Raw genomic sequence first — 21,016 nt, 5'->3', positions numbered from 1 at the left:
CCCGCTGATACGACTGCTTGCGGAAGAGAATTCCACATCCTTACCGCTCTTACAGTGAAGAACCCCTTACGCACTTTAAGGTTAAACCGCCTTTCCTCAAGTTTTAGTGAGTGGCCACGTGTCTTATTGTATCTCCTTTCTCTGAATAGTTTGTTCCTTATGCTCGGGTCGCCAGTACAGTATTTGTACATTGAGATCATATCCCCCCTCAATCGTCTCTTCTCCAGAGAGAATAAGTTCAGTGCTTGTAGTCTTTCCTCATAGCTGATGTCCTCCATTCCTCTAATTATTTTTGTTGCCCTTCTCTGGACTTTCTCCAGTTCCAGCACATCCTTCCTGAGGACCGGTGCCCAGAACTGGACAGCATACTCCAGATGTGGCCGGACCAGAGTTTTGTAGAGTGGAAGAATAATCTCTTTATTTCTGGAGTGAATCCCCTTTTTTATACATCCCAGTATTCTGTTGGCTTTGCTTGCAGCGGCTTGGCATTGCATGCCACTTCCAAGCCTGTTGTCTACCAGTACCCCCAGGTCCCTTTCCATCCTAGACTCACCCAGAGGTTCCCCCCCTAGTGAGTAGCTTGCTTTCTGGTTTCTGGCCCCCAAGTGCATTACTTTACATTTTTCTACATTAAATCTCATCTGCCATGTAGTTGCCCACCCCGTTATTTTGTTCAGGTCTGCTTGCAAGATTTCCACATCCTGCATAGAAGATATTGGCATGCCTAATTTGGTATCATCTGCAAATACTGAGATTGTACTAGATATCCCCTCCTCTAGATCATTTATGAATAAATTAAACAGGATTGGTCCCAGGACAGAACCCTGGGGGACCCCACTTTCCACACCCGCCCAATCAGAGTACTCCCCATTAATCACCACCCTCTGGACTCTCCCCTGGAGCCAGTTCTCTATCCAGGTACTCACCTTATGATCCATACCTACCTTCCTTAGTTTGTACAGTAAGCGTTTGTGGGGAACGGTGTCAAAGGCCTTTGCAAAGTCCAGATACACCACATCCACAGGCTTACCTTTATCTAAGTGGCAGCTCACTTCATCGTAGAAGGTTAATAGATTGGTTTGGCATGAACGATTTTTCATGAATCCATGCTGATTACTACTTATAATACCGTTTTCATTACTAAAGTCTTGTATGTGGTCCCTTATCATCCCCTCCAAAATTTTGCAGACTACTGATGTTAGGCTGACCGGCCTATAGTTACCCGGGATATATCTCGGCCCCTTTTTAAATATTGGTACCACGTTGGCTTTTTTCCAATCAGCTGGCACCATACCTGTCTGTAAACTATCCTTAAAGATCAAGAATAATGGTCTGGCAATCACCTGGCTGAGCTCATTAAGAACCCTTGGGTGCAAGCCATCCGGTCCCGGGGATTTATTTATGTTAAGTTTCTCTAGTTTAGCTCTAAGTCTATCCTCTGTTAGCCATGGCGGCACTTCCTGAGGTGTATTATTTAGTTCGGCCTTACAAGCGGGGTTCGTGTAGCCCCTCGATTCCTTTGTGAAGACTGAAGAAAAGAAATTATTTAACACTTCCGCCTTTTCTCTGTCCTCTGTGGCCATTTTTCCTTTATCATCTTTTATGGGGCCAATGTGTTCTGGCCTCGCTTTCTTACTGTTTATATACTTAAAGAACTTCTTGGGGTTCTTTTTACTCTCCTCCGCTATATGTCTCTCGTGTTCTATTTTAGCCGCCCTGATTTCATCTTTACATTTCTTATTACACTCTTTGTAGTGCTTAAATGCTGCCAATGACCCCTCAGTCTTGTATTTTTTTAAGGCCTTTTCTTTAGCTCTAATATACATTTTTATGTTGGAGTTTAGCCACCCAGGGTTTAGTTTTGCTCTTTTAAATTTATTTCCCTGTGGAATGCACTGGCCCACCCCCTTGTTAAGTATGCTCTTGAAGCACTCCCATTTTGCCTCCGTGTTCTTTGTTCCCAGGGTTCTATCCCAATTGATATTTTCTAGCAGCGAGCGCAGTTTAGGGAAATTGGCTCTTTTGAAATTCAGTGTCCTTATATTACCCTTGTGTTTCCTATTACTGTAATTAATACTGAAACCAATTGACCTATGGTCACTGTTCCCTAAGTTGTCCCGTATTTCTATATCCGTGAGCAGGTCTGTATTGTTGGTAATCAGTAGGTCAAGTACCGCATTGTTTCTTGTCGGTGCATTCACCATCTGACCCATGAAATTGTCCTGCAAAACATTTAGGAACTGTCGAGCCTTGGCTGAATGCGCGGTTCCTTCTGCCCAGTCTATATCAGGATAATTAAAGTCCCCCATTATAATGACATTTCCCATCCTTGCTGCCAATCCTATCTGTAACATGAGGTCCACCTCCCCCTCCTCCCTCTGGTTGGGGGGCCTATAGCATACGCCCAATATTACCTTCCCCACCGTGCCTTCCCTTTGAAGCTCTACCCATAGGGATTCTGCTTTGTCCATAGCTCCATTATTAATATCATCCCTCATATTTACCTGTATACTGTTCTTAATATACAGACATACCCCTCCCCCTTTTTTACCCTCTCTATCTCTGCGATAAAGGGAATACCCCTGAATGGTCGCCATCCAGTCATGAGAGCTGTCAAACCAAGTCTCAGTTATCCCCACAAAATCTAAGTCCTCCTCAAACATCAGCAGCTCCAGCTCTCCCATCTTGTTGGCCAGGCTTCTGGCATTGGTATATAAGCCTTGTAATTTTGATGTTTTTAGGCTGCTCTCTTGATTTTTCCCCGTACCCACCCTGGGTATAGGAGCTCCGAACACCCTACCGCTAATGCCCCCATTTCTGCCCTCTGAAACTTGCTTTCCACTGGCTAATTCTACATCTGTACCCTCCCCCCCATTCCCTAGTTTAAAAGCCCCTCTAACTTTTTGGCCATCCTCGCACCCAGTACGGCTGCACCCACCCCATTTAGGTGCAATCCGTCCCTACCAAAGAGCCGGTGACCGACTGAGAAGTAAGCCCAGTTCTCCAGGAACCCGAAACCCTCCTGACTACACCAGCTCCTCAGCCACTCGTTAACTTCCCTAATCTCCCGCTGCCTCTCTGGTGTGGCTCGAGGTACAGGTAGTATTTCGGAAAATACTACCTTGGAGGTCCTAGTCCTCAACTTAGCGCCTAAGTCCCTGAAATCGTTTAGGACTCTCCGTCTTCCTCTGCCTATGTCATTGGTACCCACGTGTACCATGACAGCTGGGTCTTCCCCAGCCCCACCCAATAATCTGTTCACCCGATCCGCGATGTGCCGAACCCGAGCGCCCGGCAAACAAAAGACTGTTCGGCGCACACGGTCTTTGTCACAGATTACACTATCTGTCCTTCTAATAATTGAGTCCCCTACCACCAGCACCTGTCTTTCCTTTCCCTTTCTCCCGGCCTCACTGGAGGAGTTCGTCCCCTGGCAGCTAGGGGCGTCGCTCTGCTCCAGCAATGCTGGTCCCTGACTGGTTTCCCCAACATCACACAACGGGGCGTATCTATTGGGGTGCTCCAGCCCAGGATCAGCCTCCTTGACTTGTCCCCTTCTACCCCTCCTAACTGTCACCCCTCTGCTCTGCTCTGATGCCTGCACCTCCAATACTCCGCCCACCTCTGTGCAGGCCCCTGTCTGCACCTGATTGGTACAATCCTGGCTCTCCTCCGGTATGGACATTCGTCTCAGTGTTGCCAGCTGCTTCCCTAGATTCAGGACCTGAGCTTCCAGGGAAGCAACGTGCTCACATTTTGCGCATTTGTATTCGCCCTCGATCGCATGACCGAGGAACGCATACATATCACAAGATGTACACCGAGTCGCATCTCCACACCCGCCGGGCATTGTACCTACTATCTAATCTAATGGGGATTCAGCGATTTAAGTCTATCCTATGTGGCTATTTCCTGGCTTCCTAACGCTACCTTCTCACCCTCTGGTATTCCGCTCCACTCACTTGACACCGGTCAGTCACCCAACACTCACAATCTCACAGCCCAGTCAGACGCACAACACTAAGTCGCACAGCCCGGTCAGACGCACAACATTCAGTCGCACAGCCCGGTCAGACGCACAACATTCAGTCGCACAGCCCGGTCAGACGCACAACACCGAGTCGCACAGCCCGGTCAGACGCACAACACCGAGTCGCACAGCCCGGTCAGACGCACAACACCGAGTCGCACAGCCCGGTCAGACGCACAACACCGAGTCGCACAGCCCGGTCAGACGCACAACACTCAGTCGCACAGCCCGGTCAGAAGCACAACACCGAGTCGCACAGCCCGGTCAGACGCACAACACCGAGTCGCACAGCCCGGTCAGACGCACAACACCGAGTCGCACAGCCCGGTCAGACGCACAACACCGAGTCGCACAGCCCGGTCAGACGCACAACACCGAGTCGCACAGCCCGGTCAGACGCACAACACCGAGTCGTACAGCCCGGTCAGACGCACAACACCGAGTCGCACAGCCCGGTCAGACTCACAACACAGAGTCGCACAGCCCGGTCAGACGCACAACACTGAGTCGCACAGCGCGGTCAGACGCACAACACTGAGTCGCACAGCCCGGTCAGACGCACAACACTGAGTCGCACAGCCCGGTCAGACGCACAACACTGAGTCGCACAGCCCGGTCAGACGCACAACACTGAGTCGCACAGCCCGGTCAGACGCACAACACTGAGTCGCACAGCCCGGTCAGACGCCCAACACTCAGGTAGTGATAGGTACTCCCAGACACTCAGGTACTCCCAGATACTCAGGCACTCCCAGATACTCAGGCACTCCCAGATACTCAGGCACTCACAGGTACTCACAGGTACTCAGGTACTCACAGGTACTCCCAGGTACTCACAGGTACTCCCAAATACTCAGGTGCTCCCAGATACTCAGGTGCTCCCAGATACTCAGGTACTCACAGGTACTCAGGTACTCACAGGTACCCCCAGATACTCAGGTACTCCCAGATACTCACAAATACTCAGGTACTCACAGGTACTCCCAGATACTCAGGTACTCCCAGATACTCAGGTACTCACAGATACTCAGGTACTCCCAGATACTCAGGTACTCCCAGATACTCACAGATACTCAGGTACTCACAGGTACTCACAGATACTCAGGTACTCACAGATACTCAGGTACTCACAGATACTCAGGTACTCACAGATACTCAGGTACTACACTACACCCTCAGTCGGTGTACAATCTCAGTCACCAGTCTTACTTACCTAGTGTATGTCCCTTTAAGTCTGTCTCTAGCAGTTCCTGGCTGTTTTTTTTTTTTTCTCTTTCCCTCAGACGGTCAGTCTCCGCTCTGCACCCGCCTCCCTCTGTCACTTCCCGGTCAGCCTTTGCTCGCTAGTCTCCTCTGCTCCCTCTCTGTCTGGGGGGGGGGGGGGTCCGCACCACTCGCCGCCCGCCGCAAAAAGGGGGGGGGTTTACTGTTCCGCTCGCCACCCGCAACAAGAGAGGGGGGGGGGTTACCGACCCGCTCGCCGCTCGCTTCTGGGGGGGGGGGTGGGTGGTCGGGGTCCGAGCGCCGCTCCCCGCCGCTGCTCTCCTGGGGGGGGTTACTCACACGCGGTCGGTCACGCACACACTCCACACACACTCCTCTCTCCTGCACGCCCTGACAGCCTCTGATCCCGCGCTCTGCTCTCTGCTCCACAGCACCACCTGCTGGCAAAACTCTCTTAAAGATGTTAGCATGAAATAAAGAGTACCCAGTGTTTTCCCCTACACAAGAGACCCCGGTGTTCCCCATTACATCAGAGTCTGCAGCATTTCCCTTTACATTAGAGTCCCTAGAGTTCCCCCTTACTTTAGAGTCCCAAGAGGTCCCCGGTACATGGGAGTCTGCAGAGTTCCCCCTTATATCAGAATCTGCAGGGTTCCTCTTTACATTGCAAGGGGGAACTGCACTAAATGGGAACTCTGCAGATCCTGATGTAAAGGTAAACTCTGCAGACTCTGATGTAAGGGGGAATGCTGTGGACCTTAATATAAAGGGGAACTCTGATGTAAGGGGGTCTCTGGTCACCAGAGTCCCCCCTTACACAAGAGTCCCCAGGGTTCCCCTTACATCAGAGTTCACAGAGTACCTCCTTACATCAGAGTTCTCCTTTACATCAGAACCTTACAGTGCAAAGGGAAACCCTGCAGACCCAGATGTAAAGGGGAATCCTGCAGACCCGGATGAAAGCGAAACCCTGCGGACCATAATGTAAAGGGGAATGCTGTGGACCTTGGTGTAAAGGGAAACTCTGATGTAAGGTGGTCTCTGGTCACCAGAACCCCCCACCCTTTACATCAGAGTCAACAGAGTTCCCCCTTACATCACAGTCTGCAGCATTCCTCTTTACATCATGATCTGCAGAGTACCCCTTTATCAGAGTTACCTTACCAATATGATCCACAGTATTTCTCTTTACATCAGAATTCCCCTTTACATCAGGATCCGCAGAGTTCCTCCTTGCACTGTAAGGGGGAACCCTACAGATACTGATGTAAATAGGAACTCTGAGTTAAGAGGGAATTTTAGGAACTTTGATGTGGGGGGCTCATGTGATCACATCTTTGTAGAGTAGGTGATGTTGCAGTCAGTGACTTGTACAGTGTGATCCCTGTCCCTTCCCCCTTCTGTGTGCAGAACAGATTAGAAATTGATTGTGTGAGGACACTCCTGCACTCCTCACTGACAGCGCCTGTGCCCTCTCCGCTGCTTCTCCCAACAGACTGACCCTGACCCAGTCTCCTATGCTCGCCTCCCTCCGCCAGTACCCTCACTCACATGATCATCATAAGTCACTCCCGGTCTCCCAGGGTGGAAAGCAGGCAGGTCCCCTCGGGTGGAAAGGAAGCTAGGATGTGCAGCGCTGGAAGGCGGAGCAGCTAGTAGAGGAAGTTACAGCTTCCTCCACTGAATGCCTCCCTGCCGTTGATTGGCTGCTAGCAACCAATAGTTCTAACAGGTAGGCAGCAGTGGTGGGACTAGACAGGCAGTCTGACGCCATAGAGCCTACAGGGGGAAGCCACCTCTCCCGACTTCTGTCTGAACGCTGCACCTCCTACAATGCTGGCACCATCCCTATTTTAAGGCAAGTCTGTGGCAGTCAGCCCCTGCGACTGTGACTGTGGCTGTGCCCTAGGGGGCAGTGTGCTCTAGGCGGCTGCCTAGTTTGCCTAGTGGTAGCGCCAGCCCTGAGTGAGGAACTGAACCTGGAGGTCCAGAGGAGCTGACTGAGAGGGGAGACAATGGAGGATCTGACTATGCAGTACAGTGAGTACAGAATCTCGTGTCAAGGGGCCTGACCTGATGGGGACCACCCCTGCTTCTAGGATAGTCAGTGGACTGGTGTCGGTTGAAAGGGGATGCTAGTGAGAGTATTCTGTTCTGAAGATAAGTTATCATCCACCAAGTCCTCTTGCTAGGAAGTGAAGAGCAAGAGACTTAACCCTTTCTACACTTGTGGCAGTGTGTATTAAGCAGCCTAGCTGTTTTCAATCAACCTAGAAGGCTTAGAGATAGAAGTCCTCAACTAATGTGAACAGTTCAAACTGGAGTATCCCACTATTCCCTTCTCCTATCTCAGTTCCAAATAAACATAAAAAAACACCCCTAGACTGTTTATTTGTGAGATGATTTTATTATGAGGTTATGTATGGGCAATGGCGCTACTCAGAAGGGTTGATTCGAATGGTTATGCACTATACAATCAATATATTAAACCATAAATGAAAAATAAATATTAAATATATAAAGTGCTGGTGCCCACCCGTTATGTATAACAAATCAATAAGGGGACATGTGCATGAATAAATATATTATTAAAGTGACTCAGTGCAGTGAATTTAGGCAAGTAGTGAATCAAATAATATTAGTACATATGTGAAAAAAAATGTATATAGACATGTGATACAATAATTCAATGGAAACAATGGCAGAATGTGCAAAAGTGCAGTGTGTAATATACAAAAACAATAGTCTTATATTGTGCCTTGTAAAGGAAAAAGCACTAGGACAGTGCTGAATGTAGAGGGATTCCCTCTATAACATAAATCCAGTCTTATAAATGGCACCTATGACAGGTGCTGTGTGTAGATGAATAAACGTGCGATCCAATACACCAAGTTTATTTTAAAAAAGCCTATGGTGAAAGCAAAGGACATGTCGGTGCTGTAGTATACTTTGCCCTTTGCTGTGCTCGGTGCGGTATTCCGTGCCCCTATAGGAATTGCACTCACCGCAATCCCCTCCCCATATAAGGGTATGATGCCTTGCACAGCAAGATGGATGGTCCTGCGGTTCCTTCTGGATCCGTTAGGTCCTAGCAGATATGGGTGAACGTGTCTTCAATGTTCCAGGGTGGTCCCTCAGGCTCGGTTCACATTTGTGCGATGCGGGAACGCTGCGAATATGCAGCGTGATCCCGCATCGCATCCGCACATCTGGCAGTTAACACTGCCATATGCGATACGCAGGGGGTGCCAATTAAATGTTAACGACACCCCCAGTTTTATCGCATATCGCAGTGCGATCTGACAGTTCGCACAGAATTGGATCGCACAAGTGTGAACCACTGTGCGATCCGATCCTGATGCAGCTTAAAAAATGCCTCATGTGCGTGTTTGGTGCGGATACAGTGCGAATTCAGCCATACAAAGTGTATGGCTGAACTCGCATGCGCACATGAGATCGCATGTAATGAAGGAGCAGTGCGCTCCGAATTACATGCGATCTCGCAAACCGCACTAGTGTGAATCAGCACTCAATAAGCCCCAAACATGGAAGATAGACACTAAATAGTGTAGTAGGTTTAAACTTTTATTATAACAAAAACAATATCCACTCACAGTTTAGAATTCAATTCAGCATTGGTGGTGTGGCGTCCGAGCCGGATGTCCGGGTACGGATGCGTTCCAATGTCTGTAACCACTTTAGTGGAAGTGACAGAGCGACGTATAGTCCATTGAAGACACGTTCACCCATATCTGCTAGGACCTAACGGATCCAGAGGGAACCGCAGGACCATCCATCTTGCTGTGCAAGGCATCATACCCTTATATGGGGAGGGCATTGCGGTGAGTGCAATTCCTATAGGGGCACGGAATACCGCACCGAGCACAGCAAAGGGCAAAGTATACTACAGCATTCACCATAGGCTTTTTTAAAATACACTTTTGTGTATTGGATCGCACGTTTATTCATCTACACACAGCACCTGTCATAGGTGCCATTTATAAGACTGGATTTATGTTATAGAGGGAATCCCTCTACATTCAGCACTGTCCTAGTGCTTTTTCCTTTACAAGGCACAATATAAGACTATTGTTTTTGTATATTACAAACTGCACTTTTGCACATTCTGCCATTGTTTCCATTGGATTATTGTATCAAATGTGTATATAAAAATTTTTTCACATATGTACTAATATTATTTGATTCACTACTTACCTGAATTCACTGCACTGAGTCACTTTAATAATATAATATTATTATATTATTATATTATTATAATATAATTTAATAATATATTTATTGATGCACATGTCACCTTATTGATTTGTTATACATAAAGGGTGGGCACCAGCACTTTATATATTTAATATTTATTTTTCATTTATGGTTTAATATATTGATTGTATAGTGCATAACCATTCGATTCAACCCTTCTGAGTAGCGCCATTGCCCATACATAACCTCATAATACTTTCTGGCTTCTCACTTTGGTGAGAAGTTTTCTGGGTAGGCAGCAACTCCTTTTCTTTGTATAATTCCATCATTTTTCCATTGCATGGGATCTACCCCACGTTTACAGCTATTTGTGTGACGAGCCATCAGGAGCAAGGAAGGGATCCACGAACTACATCTCAAGGTAACCGTGTGCTGGTAATCAGGGAAGCCCATCAAGTCATTATTCAGCAGGCCCTGCGCGGACAGTGCTACACTTTAATAGACACAAGCGTAAAAGAACAAGCAAGTACTGTTTATTAGGATCAGTTAAAGCAGAATTCTAGCCCCCCCCCCTCCAAAAATTAAAAACCAGGTACCTGTGCCCCCCAAAAGGTGCCAAATGTGGCAGCAGAGGGGGCAGGAGTCAGACAAGCGGAGCTTTCCCTTTTTGGATGGAGCTCCGCCTTAAGTTGTGGAAACTCTTGTGACCCATAGCAACCAGATTTTGGTGTGCTTTGGTCATAACTATTGGTGGATTATAACTAATATCCAGGGCTCAAGATTCTGATGGGGCTCCTATAATCACATATATGAAAATACTTTTGGAGGGGGAAACTTGGAACATTATCATGGCAGGAGCCTTTTATCTTTTAGGCCTCATGCGCACTAGCCATTTAACCCATGGGTGTCGAATCCCGGCGTTTTGGGTGCCCAGGATGTGAAGGTGTAACATGCAGCCTTGATGCCAGCAGCCTGACAGAATATATGACAGGTTAGGATACTCGATGGATGGACGCTGTACCGAGCCACATTATACAATCTTCTCGTTCAATTTCTTTTAGATTTACCTTCAACTGTGTAGTGCAAGGGCCTGCCTGATTGGATACAAATTGAAAGTGTTTAGGTTTGACCTTATATTATATGCTTTTGGTAAATCTAAAGGAACATTGTACGAGAAAATTGTGTAATGTATGGCCAGCCTCAACTTGAATACCATTTGACACAGCATTCAGTTGTGTATTTCAGCCTGTCATAGATTTGACCATCTTCTGGCAGTGGGGCTGGATGCTGCCCCTGTGCCTTCTGGGCACCCAAAACACCAGGATTCAACACCCATGGGTCCAATGAGCAGTATGCATGAGGCCTAATTGCATTAGCATGGTGAGCAAATATAACATATATATGTAGAAAACAGAATCTGAGTACTATGCAGAGCCCATGCCGGCCTAATAAGCTGTTGTTCAAACCAGTGAAGGATGAGATTTGATTGGCTGTCATGGCTTACTGCACATTGCACTTAGTCATTGTTCTGTGATGCAGTAAAGTGCACTTCCCAGCATGCTTGCCTTTGGCTTCAGCTGTGGGGGACTCATCCTCTCTAGAGAACTGAAGTGCCCACCAGCAATTAATCCCAGACTGAAGCAGATCATTAGGATTCTTCTCAAAGACACCGTGTCCTTCCCTGAACTGCCTTCATCCCAAAGAACGGTGATGGCTGTGCAGCCGCCGGAGCATACACAAAACCCTTCCTTGTGTCTGGCAAGGGTGATTGACACCTCTGATTGCCAAACACCAACACGGTCTCCGGGAACACCCGGACTGTCAGAGAGCTGAGCACTGTTTGCCTTTATTAGAATTCAGTGTTGACAGCTGAGGAAAACTTTTCCTGTGAAATGAATCAGCTAATGTAGAATTAATAAAGTGGAGCGGCCAAGAATGGAAGATCAAACTATTCCACTATACAGCACACAGGAAGAACAATTGCACCAAGGATACCAATTCAGGGAAGACCCAAAACAACCTTCACCCCCTGGGCCAATACACCTCCCTAGGGAAATGCGTGGCGGGGTACATTTTAGGAGGTAAGGCCCCCTATCCGAGAAGCCCCCCATGGAAGCAGCCTGAGCTGAAGTTCTGAGGCAGTAGGCCTCTTTTACACTTGTGTTGCCTACTGAAGAGCAATTCACATGGTATCACTCTTCAGATGGCATTTGACAGGGTGTTATATTACCTCCTCTTTACCTGTTTTAACCCCTTAAACCCTGTATCAGCATGCTGCAATCATAAGCACTGCAAAAGCATTGTGGCTGCAGGCACCCCTACCTCCTCTGCTGAATTTGCAGCCTAAAGGCATATTTCACCTTTACCAAAAAACTGCCTATGCAGATAAGGGGTGAATGTAGGTACAAACTGTGCAGCTCTGTCTAAAATTGAATAATGTCCTTGCTATAGATGTAGGCCATTTATGCACCTCATGAAGCCTGACTGGAAAACTCCCAAGACGTTACTAAGGATGTTTCCAAGATCCTCCTAGCTGTTACTGTTCACCATCTCACTCCTGAGATATACCCCATCTCAGGAGTGAGCTCTATGATTCAAACCCTCTCTCTCCCCTAATGCAGTAGCTCTGAGCTCAGCATTGGAGAGCTCACTCCTGTCACTGTGATGGTGGAGGTAAACAATAGGAGCCAGGTGTCTCTAATGGGCCATACACACTATAAGATTTTCTGAAGACTTTTTCCTTTAGATTTACCAAAACCATATAATATGAGGTCAAACCTAAACACTTTCAATTTGTGTGCAATCTGGCAGGCCCTTGCACTACATAGAAAAGGTAAATCTGAAGGAAATCTACCAACAAAAGTTGGATAGTGTGTATCCAGCTTTAGCAACATCCTTAGCAACGTTCTGGGAGTTTTTCAGCCAGGCATCAGGAGGTATGTACAGTAAATGGCCTACACCTATAACAAGGGCATTATTCAGCTCTGATCAAAGCTGCACTATTCGTTTTATCTACAGACACCTCTTATCTGCATAGGCAGTTTTTTAGTAAAGGGGAACTAAACTTTTAGGAGGGATCGGTTGGGGTGCATTTTTTTTTTACCAAACCCCCAACTACAAGTGTAAACTAGGCCTTACAGTGAATCTGAAAATGTTCAATCAATTTAACGGTTTCAAAAAACAGTCCTCAACTAAACTATCAAACCATCAAATGGCTGGTGTCATAACTGATCACATGTGCAGAACCATGGCAATTGCAGATCAAACAGAAGCAGCTTCCTTAGCTGTAAAGGATAGGAGGATTTAATTCCACTTTAGGGTTGTCAGCAGATCGCCTCTACAAACTCAGCACTGCCTAAAAATACCTAAAAATAGAGAGCAACTGAGCATGTGCAGAACAGGGTGAAACAGTGCATTACTGGACTTAAAGCAGTATGGACACTTATGTTTAATGTGTTACATAGCTATACCTGCAAAAAAGGCCAGCCTGAAATCATCTACCTGACAGGGATCCTCAAACTACGGCCCTCCAGCTGTTGCGAAACTTCACATCCCATGAGGCATTGTAAAACTCTGACATTCGCAGACATGACTGGGCATGATGGGAATTGCAGTTCCTGAACAACTGGAGGGCCATAGTTTGGAGACCCTGATCTAGCAGGACTTCATATTCTAACTACAGTTCCACTTTAAGTAACTAAGGAAAGGTGGGGGCATCTAGTGGTAAACAGTGAGAACTACAGGCCTAACATCCTATTACATGCACCTCTCTGTTAGGTTCCATGGAGTGTTCTACTTCAGCAAAGTACAAACTCTCCATAGGATTGAATGTAGAGTTACTGCCCATGCACAGGCCAGACCCAGACTTCTTTGACAAGCAGTTCAGCAATGTAATGGACCATATCTCACTATATCAAGAACAGATAAAAATAAGGCTTGCAGGGGGGTTTGGGACAGTACACAGATGCATTTACACTTAAAGCAGAATGAAACCCTCCTATCCTTTACAGCTAAGGAAGCTGCCTTCTTAGGATCTGATCTCCAGTTGCCATGGTGCTGCAAGTGATCAGTTATGACACCAGCCATTTCATGTCTTGACAGTTTGGTTAAGAGCACAAGCAACTATAACAGCTATCATTCATGTCATTCCTTGGGTTTAATTCTGTTGAAGGACCCTTTGGCTGTTCCAGTGGTGTCAGAGCCTTTGAATGTCATCATGCTATTGTTACTCAAGAAAATAAACTGCCATAGCTAGGGCTATCTTACAAGAAGACAAAGCTGCTGAACCATCAAGGCTACCTGCCAATATATTTTACCACCATTACAACATTGTAAGCAAGGAGTTAGTGCTATATGAGCCATTCAACTTTAGCTTTCCTGCAATAAATGCATTCATTCCTGCGCTGTACCACCAAGATCTCCATGTATAATCACTGTCACTATTGTACGAAAAAAAAGCCAGATTTTCATGGCTTTCATGGAAATCCACAGCTGATGTTTTATTATCTGATGATTTCTGGATGGAAAATAAAATGGGGAAATGGTACAGTATTATTTTAATTTAAAGCGACACTAATTGATATGCTTACTCTTAAAAAATATTTTATATACACCCACTAGCTAATGGCCATGTAATCTATTTTTCATGAAGCCATTTGGTACTGTGTTTTTCTTCCTCCTTGTAACATCTTACGTGAGCTCCTGAACCTCTCTTTTTCCCCCCTCACTTCCATTTGTTTGTAATGAGCAGTGCAAGTTAGTTGCAATCATGCACACTGCTCTATGCACACTACAAATCTTATAGTCTATATCGGAGGCAAGGAAGAGAGGTTGACTACATTTGCTACATTGGGACTATAGAGAATAAAAATAGCCACCCTCTAACAGGAAGTCAGATCACAGGAGCAAAATAAAGGAATTGGGAGGTTTGGAGGACAAGAGAAGTGCAATATAAGTTATTTTTTTTTAAATTAAGGTATATGTGAATCCTTACCATGTAAAACAACCCATTCAGTTTAAAATAGAAATGAAAGGTAAAGCATTTGTGTAATAAAAAAACAAAAAAAATGATAAATACATTTTTCCTTTTTTATACATGATCACATAATCTCTGTTCTCAGCTGCATTAAGGATTTAGAGCAGTGGTGGAGAAAAAACAACAGTACACTGATCTTCCCATTGCTGTGTATGGAGGAGGGGTTGTCAGCACATGTCTTGGCTAATGGAGGACTTGCAGGCTGTGCTCTCAGCACAGTCAGAAAACTGATCATCTAAGATGCCTGGCTTGGTCAGTTTACAATAGGAAAGTGGGGTGGGGGGAGGGGGGGACTGGCAGGATCACCAGGAATTTCACACAAAGGAAGCAATATGATGGGTAAAGGATACTTAACACAAATACATGGTACAACAAGCACAAATCGGGAATATGAAATGTTGAAATTTACAACCACTTTAAGAACTGGTCATCTCCTCTAATAAATGACAATCCTCTTACACTGTTGTACTGACAACTATTCTTTATCATTTAGGAGGGTAATGGTTACTCTTTAATTAAAACAATGTTTTTTTTTTTTTTTTTGAAAGGCTATACAAGTTTTGGCCCCTTTCACACTTGTGCGACCTAAAAGTCGTGTGAATTTGCCCGGACTTGAAACAATGCCTGTGTAATCTTGAGGTCTGTAGACCTCAAAACGCATCAAAGTCGGAACAAAGTAGTGCACGGACTACTTTAAAGCGGAGTTCCAGCCACAGAACCTTTTTTTTTTTTTTTTTTTTTATGTCCCCCAAACAGTGACCCTCCGACCTCTACATATCCGCTAATCCTGTTTTATACAGTGGAATAATATTTTTGCAAGCATAAAATCTTACTTTTTAAAACTTCTGCAGAGCGCCGCCATCTTCGTGCTGGTTCGCCGAGTCCGCTGTGGGGAAATGTGTGCCCTGCTTCCTGGTTGTAGTGGGCGGAGGCCGGTGAATCCAGCGCGAAATCTCACGCATGCCCAGTACTATGCGATCGGCATAGTATAGGGATGCCTATCATCGCGTTATTTCCTGTTTGGAAATAACGCGATGAGAGGAGCGGCCGGCCGCCTACGTCACTGCCAATTGCATCCTGGGAGCGACGAGTAAGAGCTCCCAGGACGCATTGCGGGACAGGAAGTGACAGCGCGGGCCGCGGCCGAGGAAGGAGGAAGTGGATGTAAAGGTGAGTATATTATCCTCTGTAAAAAGGTAAGTAAAAAAAACCCTGGGAATATCCAATTCTGGCTCATGGAAGGATAAGGAAGCGGAGGACATAAAATGTAAAGGCATGATTTTCTGCCCGGAACTCCGCTTTAAAGTCACTGCGACTTGAAGCCTCAAAGATATGAACTGTTTTCCATTGGAAATCATAGAGTACGAGTTGTCATGTGACTTTGCAGTCCCAAGTCGCTGAACAAGTCGCACAAGTGTGGAAGGGGCCTATATCATTTTGATTATTCTGATTGTTAAACTTCTACTGGAATTTCAGGTATGACACTTTAAGGAATGGATAACGTGAAGAACAAAGCCCGAGCATAAATCAGTGAAAATCATTTGGAAGCCATTAACCATATGAATTAAACCCAAGACCTCATTAAGTATTGATTACCCCGGAAGGAAATTGGTACACTCTGGGATTAAGCATGCACAGCTTGATGGTAGTTATAAAAGGTTAGTCAAAAGCATTTGTGCTCTGCAACCTTTAGCATCCAAGAGACAGCCTTATATTTATTACTAAACAAATTATTTCCATTTCTTATCATTCACCTCTGAATCATCTTAACTTGTTGTGTCATTTTTTGTTTCATTTTATGATCATTCATCAAATATGTAAAATTTTCGTCAATTCTGTGTATACAGTAGAGGACAGATTTTTACCACCCCCATTCTCACTATAAGTGAAATGGCCTTTACCAGACATTTCAGTTTCTGGCTTTCAGATCAGGGAAAGATACATTTCAATTGGTCATCCTGGGTAGCTGCTCTTTACACAATGCACTTTGCCTTATGGAGTCATTCCTTTATCCTTCCTGTGCTCACCCTCCCCTCCATTCATTGCTATTACACCCCTCAATGTAATATCTGAAATTGTTCATGTCTCATTCCTCAGCAGCTGCTCATAAAGGCTTTCCGTTATTAATGACTTTTCTGTTCAGGTCAGAAAGTCTCTAAATATTAGCCTTCAGCTGTCACCTTTGACCCAGCGTGCGTTGTGACATTCCAAGCTGGGAATATCCTTGATCTATAAAGCTGCACAATGCACCATCTCCTCTCAAGGTGACCAGTTTTAATGGAGGGCAGCACACACTGAAGCTGGCCATGTACCAGTAGAATTTTGTTCAAAAATTTTCATTTTCAGAAAATTTGTTCGAAAATTTGGTTGGTGAGGTCAAATCAATGATTGTTTTTGACCAGAGTGACAAGAAATTTGAAGGCGCAGGATGAAAATGTTTTCTCGTACGAACAAAATTCCAACATAACGTACATATTGTAATTAAACTATAATTTAATACATCTAGAACTCCATTCAAGTAGCTGGTGTGGACAAAATTTCATAGGCTTTTTATGGAACTAGTTGACTCAACGATGGCAAGATGGCGCTAGAATTTATGCATGATTGTTCAAACAAATTCTACTGGTGTATGAACAGCTTAAGCCTGGCCTATGAGATTTCAAATGGGTTGCCCAAAATATAGAAGTTGCCCTAAGGGTTCATTCACATGGGCATATGTGCAGGTTCTTGCCGGCAGAAGATCCTACTCAAAATACGCATCTAAAGCACTCATTTTTAGGCGCATTTAGATGCATACAACTCTTTTTTCATTCAAATGAATGACTACACATGTACATGTTTATGCACATTAAATCTGCAGATGTGTGCAGTCATGGACACAGCTGCGTCCTACTTTTTTCATGTGCAGCTAAATGCAGCGCCCTTTTTTGCATGTAGATGCAGCTGTATGTATGGGCTCATTGATTACTATGGTTCTGCTATACATGCATATATAAATATATATAAATGCAGCTTTTTTTCTATCAATGTGAAAGAGCCTTTACATGCAGCAAAACACACGATAAGTTGCCATGCGTTGTGGTTGTTATTAAGGTAACCAGCCCCTTTAGCACGGTCAGACTGATCTGGTCTGCCTATGGCCCCTTTCACATGGCCTTTCAGATCAGGTCCGCCTGTCAATTTTACAGGCGGACCTGATCGGATGCTCCATGCCTCCCTTTGGAGTGGCTGATGTCAGCGGTGACATCTCCACTGAGACCTGACACTATCCGATCTGATCCTGTCTGTGAAATCCAGACGGATGGAAACCTTATTTTCCATCCATCTAGAGGATCGGATAGGATCAGATGAAAACGGACAGGCGGTCCATTTTCATCCAATCCCCCATAGGGGAGAGCGGGGATCTGACAGTTCTGTCTCCGCTCTGTGTGCACACAGAGCGGAGACAGACCTGTCATCCACCTGCTCAGCTGGGATCGGTGAATCTCATGTGAAAGGACCCTAACCTAATTTTTAGGTGGACTCGATTGGACCATCCATTGCCCTCTATGGAGCAGCGGTTGCAAAGGAACATGTGTCAGTTTACACCTGCCAACGTCCTATCCGAACAGACGAATGGGGAACGGATCAGATCAGATGACAGTCGGATGTTAATGGACAGGCAAGCCGTTTCCATTTTCCATCCGACCGCCTATAGAGGAAAGTGGGCTGTGTCAGTGTCCGTTCTGCATAAGTGGAGCGGACACGGACCTTTCATCTGTATGCTCAGTGGGGATCAGCGGCCAGATCCCCTGCTGAGCAGGTGGGTCTGTTGGCGAAATCCATCCATATGAAAGGCCTATTAGGAATAAATGGTACCCCAGCATACCTACAATAAAACATGTGTTTTTGTGTGCTGCACATTTCTGTAGTGCACAGATGTGTAAGGGATATTAATATGTAGTATTTTTCCATGTTATAAAAAAATAAATAATTCCTGTATGGTAATCTTCTGGTATTCAGTGCTTTCATACCTGGCCACCCAGCAACCCATGGCCACCATTTTTACTAGTATGATCACCACGTGGTGTTTCTGCCACCGGTGAGGAGAAGTGGCCACACAGGCCCATAAGTAATCTGTTGGGTGTACTAATGACATCACCAAACCTGCTGCATCTTCCTGCCTTTTATCTCATTGATTTGTGCATGGGGGCAGACACTGAGATCCTCAAGTATGTGTTCATTCTTACAACGTTCTCTGCATATAGCAATTGGTATTAAATTCTTCTACCACCTTGCAGTAGCCTTGCTCAGATCTGATGAATGGCAATATGTATATATTATTTTAAGCTGACTAAAAACATAATATGGCGATCAAACATACAGGGAAAAGGTGGCAAGCCCTCTGTTCTCTTTCCTTTTAATCACATTGCCAACAAGTCCCAATTTTAGCAGCCAGCCTGTTAAAAAAAACCCCTAGAAATGATCCCATGATCCCACTGCAGAAGGATCTTTTTTTTTTTTTTTTGCCTGATGGTTGAAGATGCAAATTCAGTACTGGCCAGATCAAGCAAAGATTATTTAATTTTTGTTGTGCCTTAAGTTTTTTTTTTTTTTTTTTTTTTTAATAAGGGTTTCAGGAATAATATAGTGAATCAGTAAATATGTAAGATATTACCCCTGCCTCTGATCTGAGATGGGTGAGCAGACAGTATGCGATATTCTGCTGGCTTCTATAAACATATACCACCCTTGACTAACATCATTTCTTGTCCTCCCCTACAGATAAGAGGGAGACCGTCTGTGTGTGTCTCTTGCACATATCCCCGGAGTCATTAAGGGTGTGTCCATCTGAAGCAAACCTTACATTACTCCATAGGACGCCTGCAACCTGCTATGTTATAGGAAATATATATATCTCTATACAATAGATAAAGCTTACAAGATACATTAACTCCTTCCATGCAATGTCCCTAAAATCAGTTTATGGTGGAGTTTACTGTATGATGGACAAGCATAAGGCCTTAGCTTAGAAGACAAAGTAATAATTGCTGAGGTCACATATTAATCAATGAGTCCTCAATTTTACCATTTCTCCTAATTCTTCCTGCCCCATGGCCAACAATGTTGCAATTATATCATATAGTCTCCGGAATAAAACTCACATCCTGCATTGGAAGGGCGGTTTTCAAAAAATTCTTCATAATTAAGCATTATGTTGAAGAACACAAGAAAAGATAATCTGTCGGGGGTTACGCTTCTGCGTCAGTGTGGGAGGGGATAATAAAAATAAACCTCACCTGAGCCCCCCTGGCTACTTATAAATGGGGTTGGGGCTCTCGGAGAAGATGAGGTCTTTCCAACGATGGGGAGGGGAACAGGGTTACTGGAATGGTGATGGTGGATCCTGCAGACAGAGGACCTGCTGACATTGAGGTATGACGGAAGACTGCTGGAAGACGCCAGACAATTTCCAATACAGTAAATACATTAAGAAAGCGACATTTCATATAAAATAAATGAATGATACTTGTGATGGTCTGACACTTACCGCTCTGTTCTCCTAGGAAGACCAGCTTGAATTTCCTCAGTGGGTTTCCAAAATCTCCCCCTGCAGACATGATGCTCGGGGAAGGACCAGGAGACAGGACCAGGGAAAAGAGCAACCAAATTCCCTCTCTGTGTAGCTGGTCTCCTCTGGACTTGGTCCTGTGTGTGCGCTCTGGATGAAGGATGCTTAGTGCAAGCTAGAGGAGAGGGAGGAGAGCGGGGTTAACTGGGTGGTGTCTGCAGTGAGACAGGAATAGGTTAATTTCTTCCCTAGGAGAGGCAGAGCAGGCACTACAGTAGGTGAATAAGGATGCTTTCGGCTGCTCTGCTCCACATCTCTCCCCTCCCCACCCATGCACAATACGCCTGCGTCCTCCTTCTCCCCCCTGCCACTCACATACTGCTGCTGCTCAAGCTATGCTGATGTCAGTGCACAAGCTGATTCAGAGACTGAATGAGCAAGAAACACAGAGCGGCAGAAGAATTGGCTGTACAAACACCTGCACTGTCATGCAGCTGTAGGAGTCTCATTTGTATGATGCAAGGCTCATTGTTACTTTATATTCATCTATATAGATGTGACATAAGAAGCAGCACCCTACAGAGCTCCTAGATCTGTTCATATCAACGCCTGCCACTGTGCAGCTTACAGTCTAATGTCTCTATCATTATACAAACTATAGCTGGCTAGGGCAGAAGCAAGGAAAATCCGTATATATTTTATGCCTCGTACACACAATCAGATAATCGTACGAAAAAAAAAAAAACGCTTTCGAATTGATCGCATGATAATCTGATCATTAGTACACAGCTTGCGACAGCTGATCACGACAAAATCCGAAGGGACAAACGCGAAAACGTTTGTCGTACGATAGCCTAGCGAACGACAATCGTTTAATTAGTACAGTATGCGTTCGCTAAAAATCGATAGACAAAGACCACGCATGATTGGAAACATGAAAATAACCCGGAAAAAGCCTGGC

At 45.3% G+C, this 21,016-nt stretch overlaps 1 protein-coding gene across 1 annotated transcript in view; it reads right to left on the bottom strand.

Moving 5' to 3' along the window:
* Nucleotides 1-20,362, bottom strand: part of RAB6B (RAB6B, member RAS oncogene family) — a 115,928-nt gene extending 95,566 nt beyond the window's left edge. The window contains exon 1 of the mRNA XM_082251315.1: nt 20,035-20,362. Within this exon, the coding sequence (XP_082107441.1) occupies nt 20,035-20,104 (70 nt within the window). The 5' untranslated portion in view covers nt 20,105-20,362. The remainder of the gene's footprint in view (nt 1-20,034) is intronic.
* Nucleotides 20,363-21,016: the final 654 nt, after the last annotated feature.

The sequence above is a fragment of the Pelophylax lessonae genome (genome assembly GCF_965119305.1).
Source record: "Pelophylax lessonae genome assembly, chromosome: 3".
Taxonomy (NCBI): Eukaryota; Metazoa; Chordata; class Amphibia; order Anura; family Ranidae; genus Pelophylax; species Pelophylax lessonae.
Note: the sequence above shows the minus strand (reverse complement) of the source record. Positions and strands in the feature narration are given on the sequence as shown.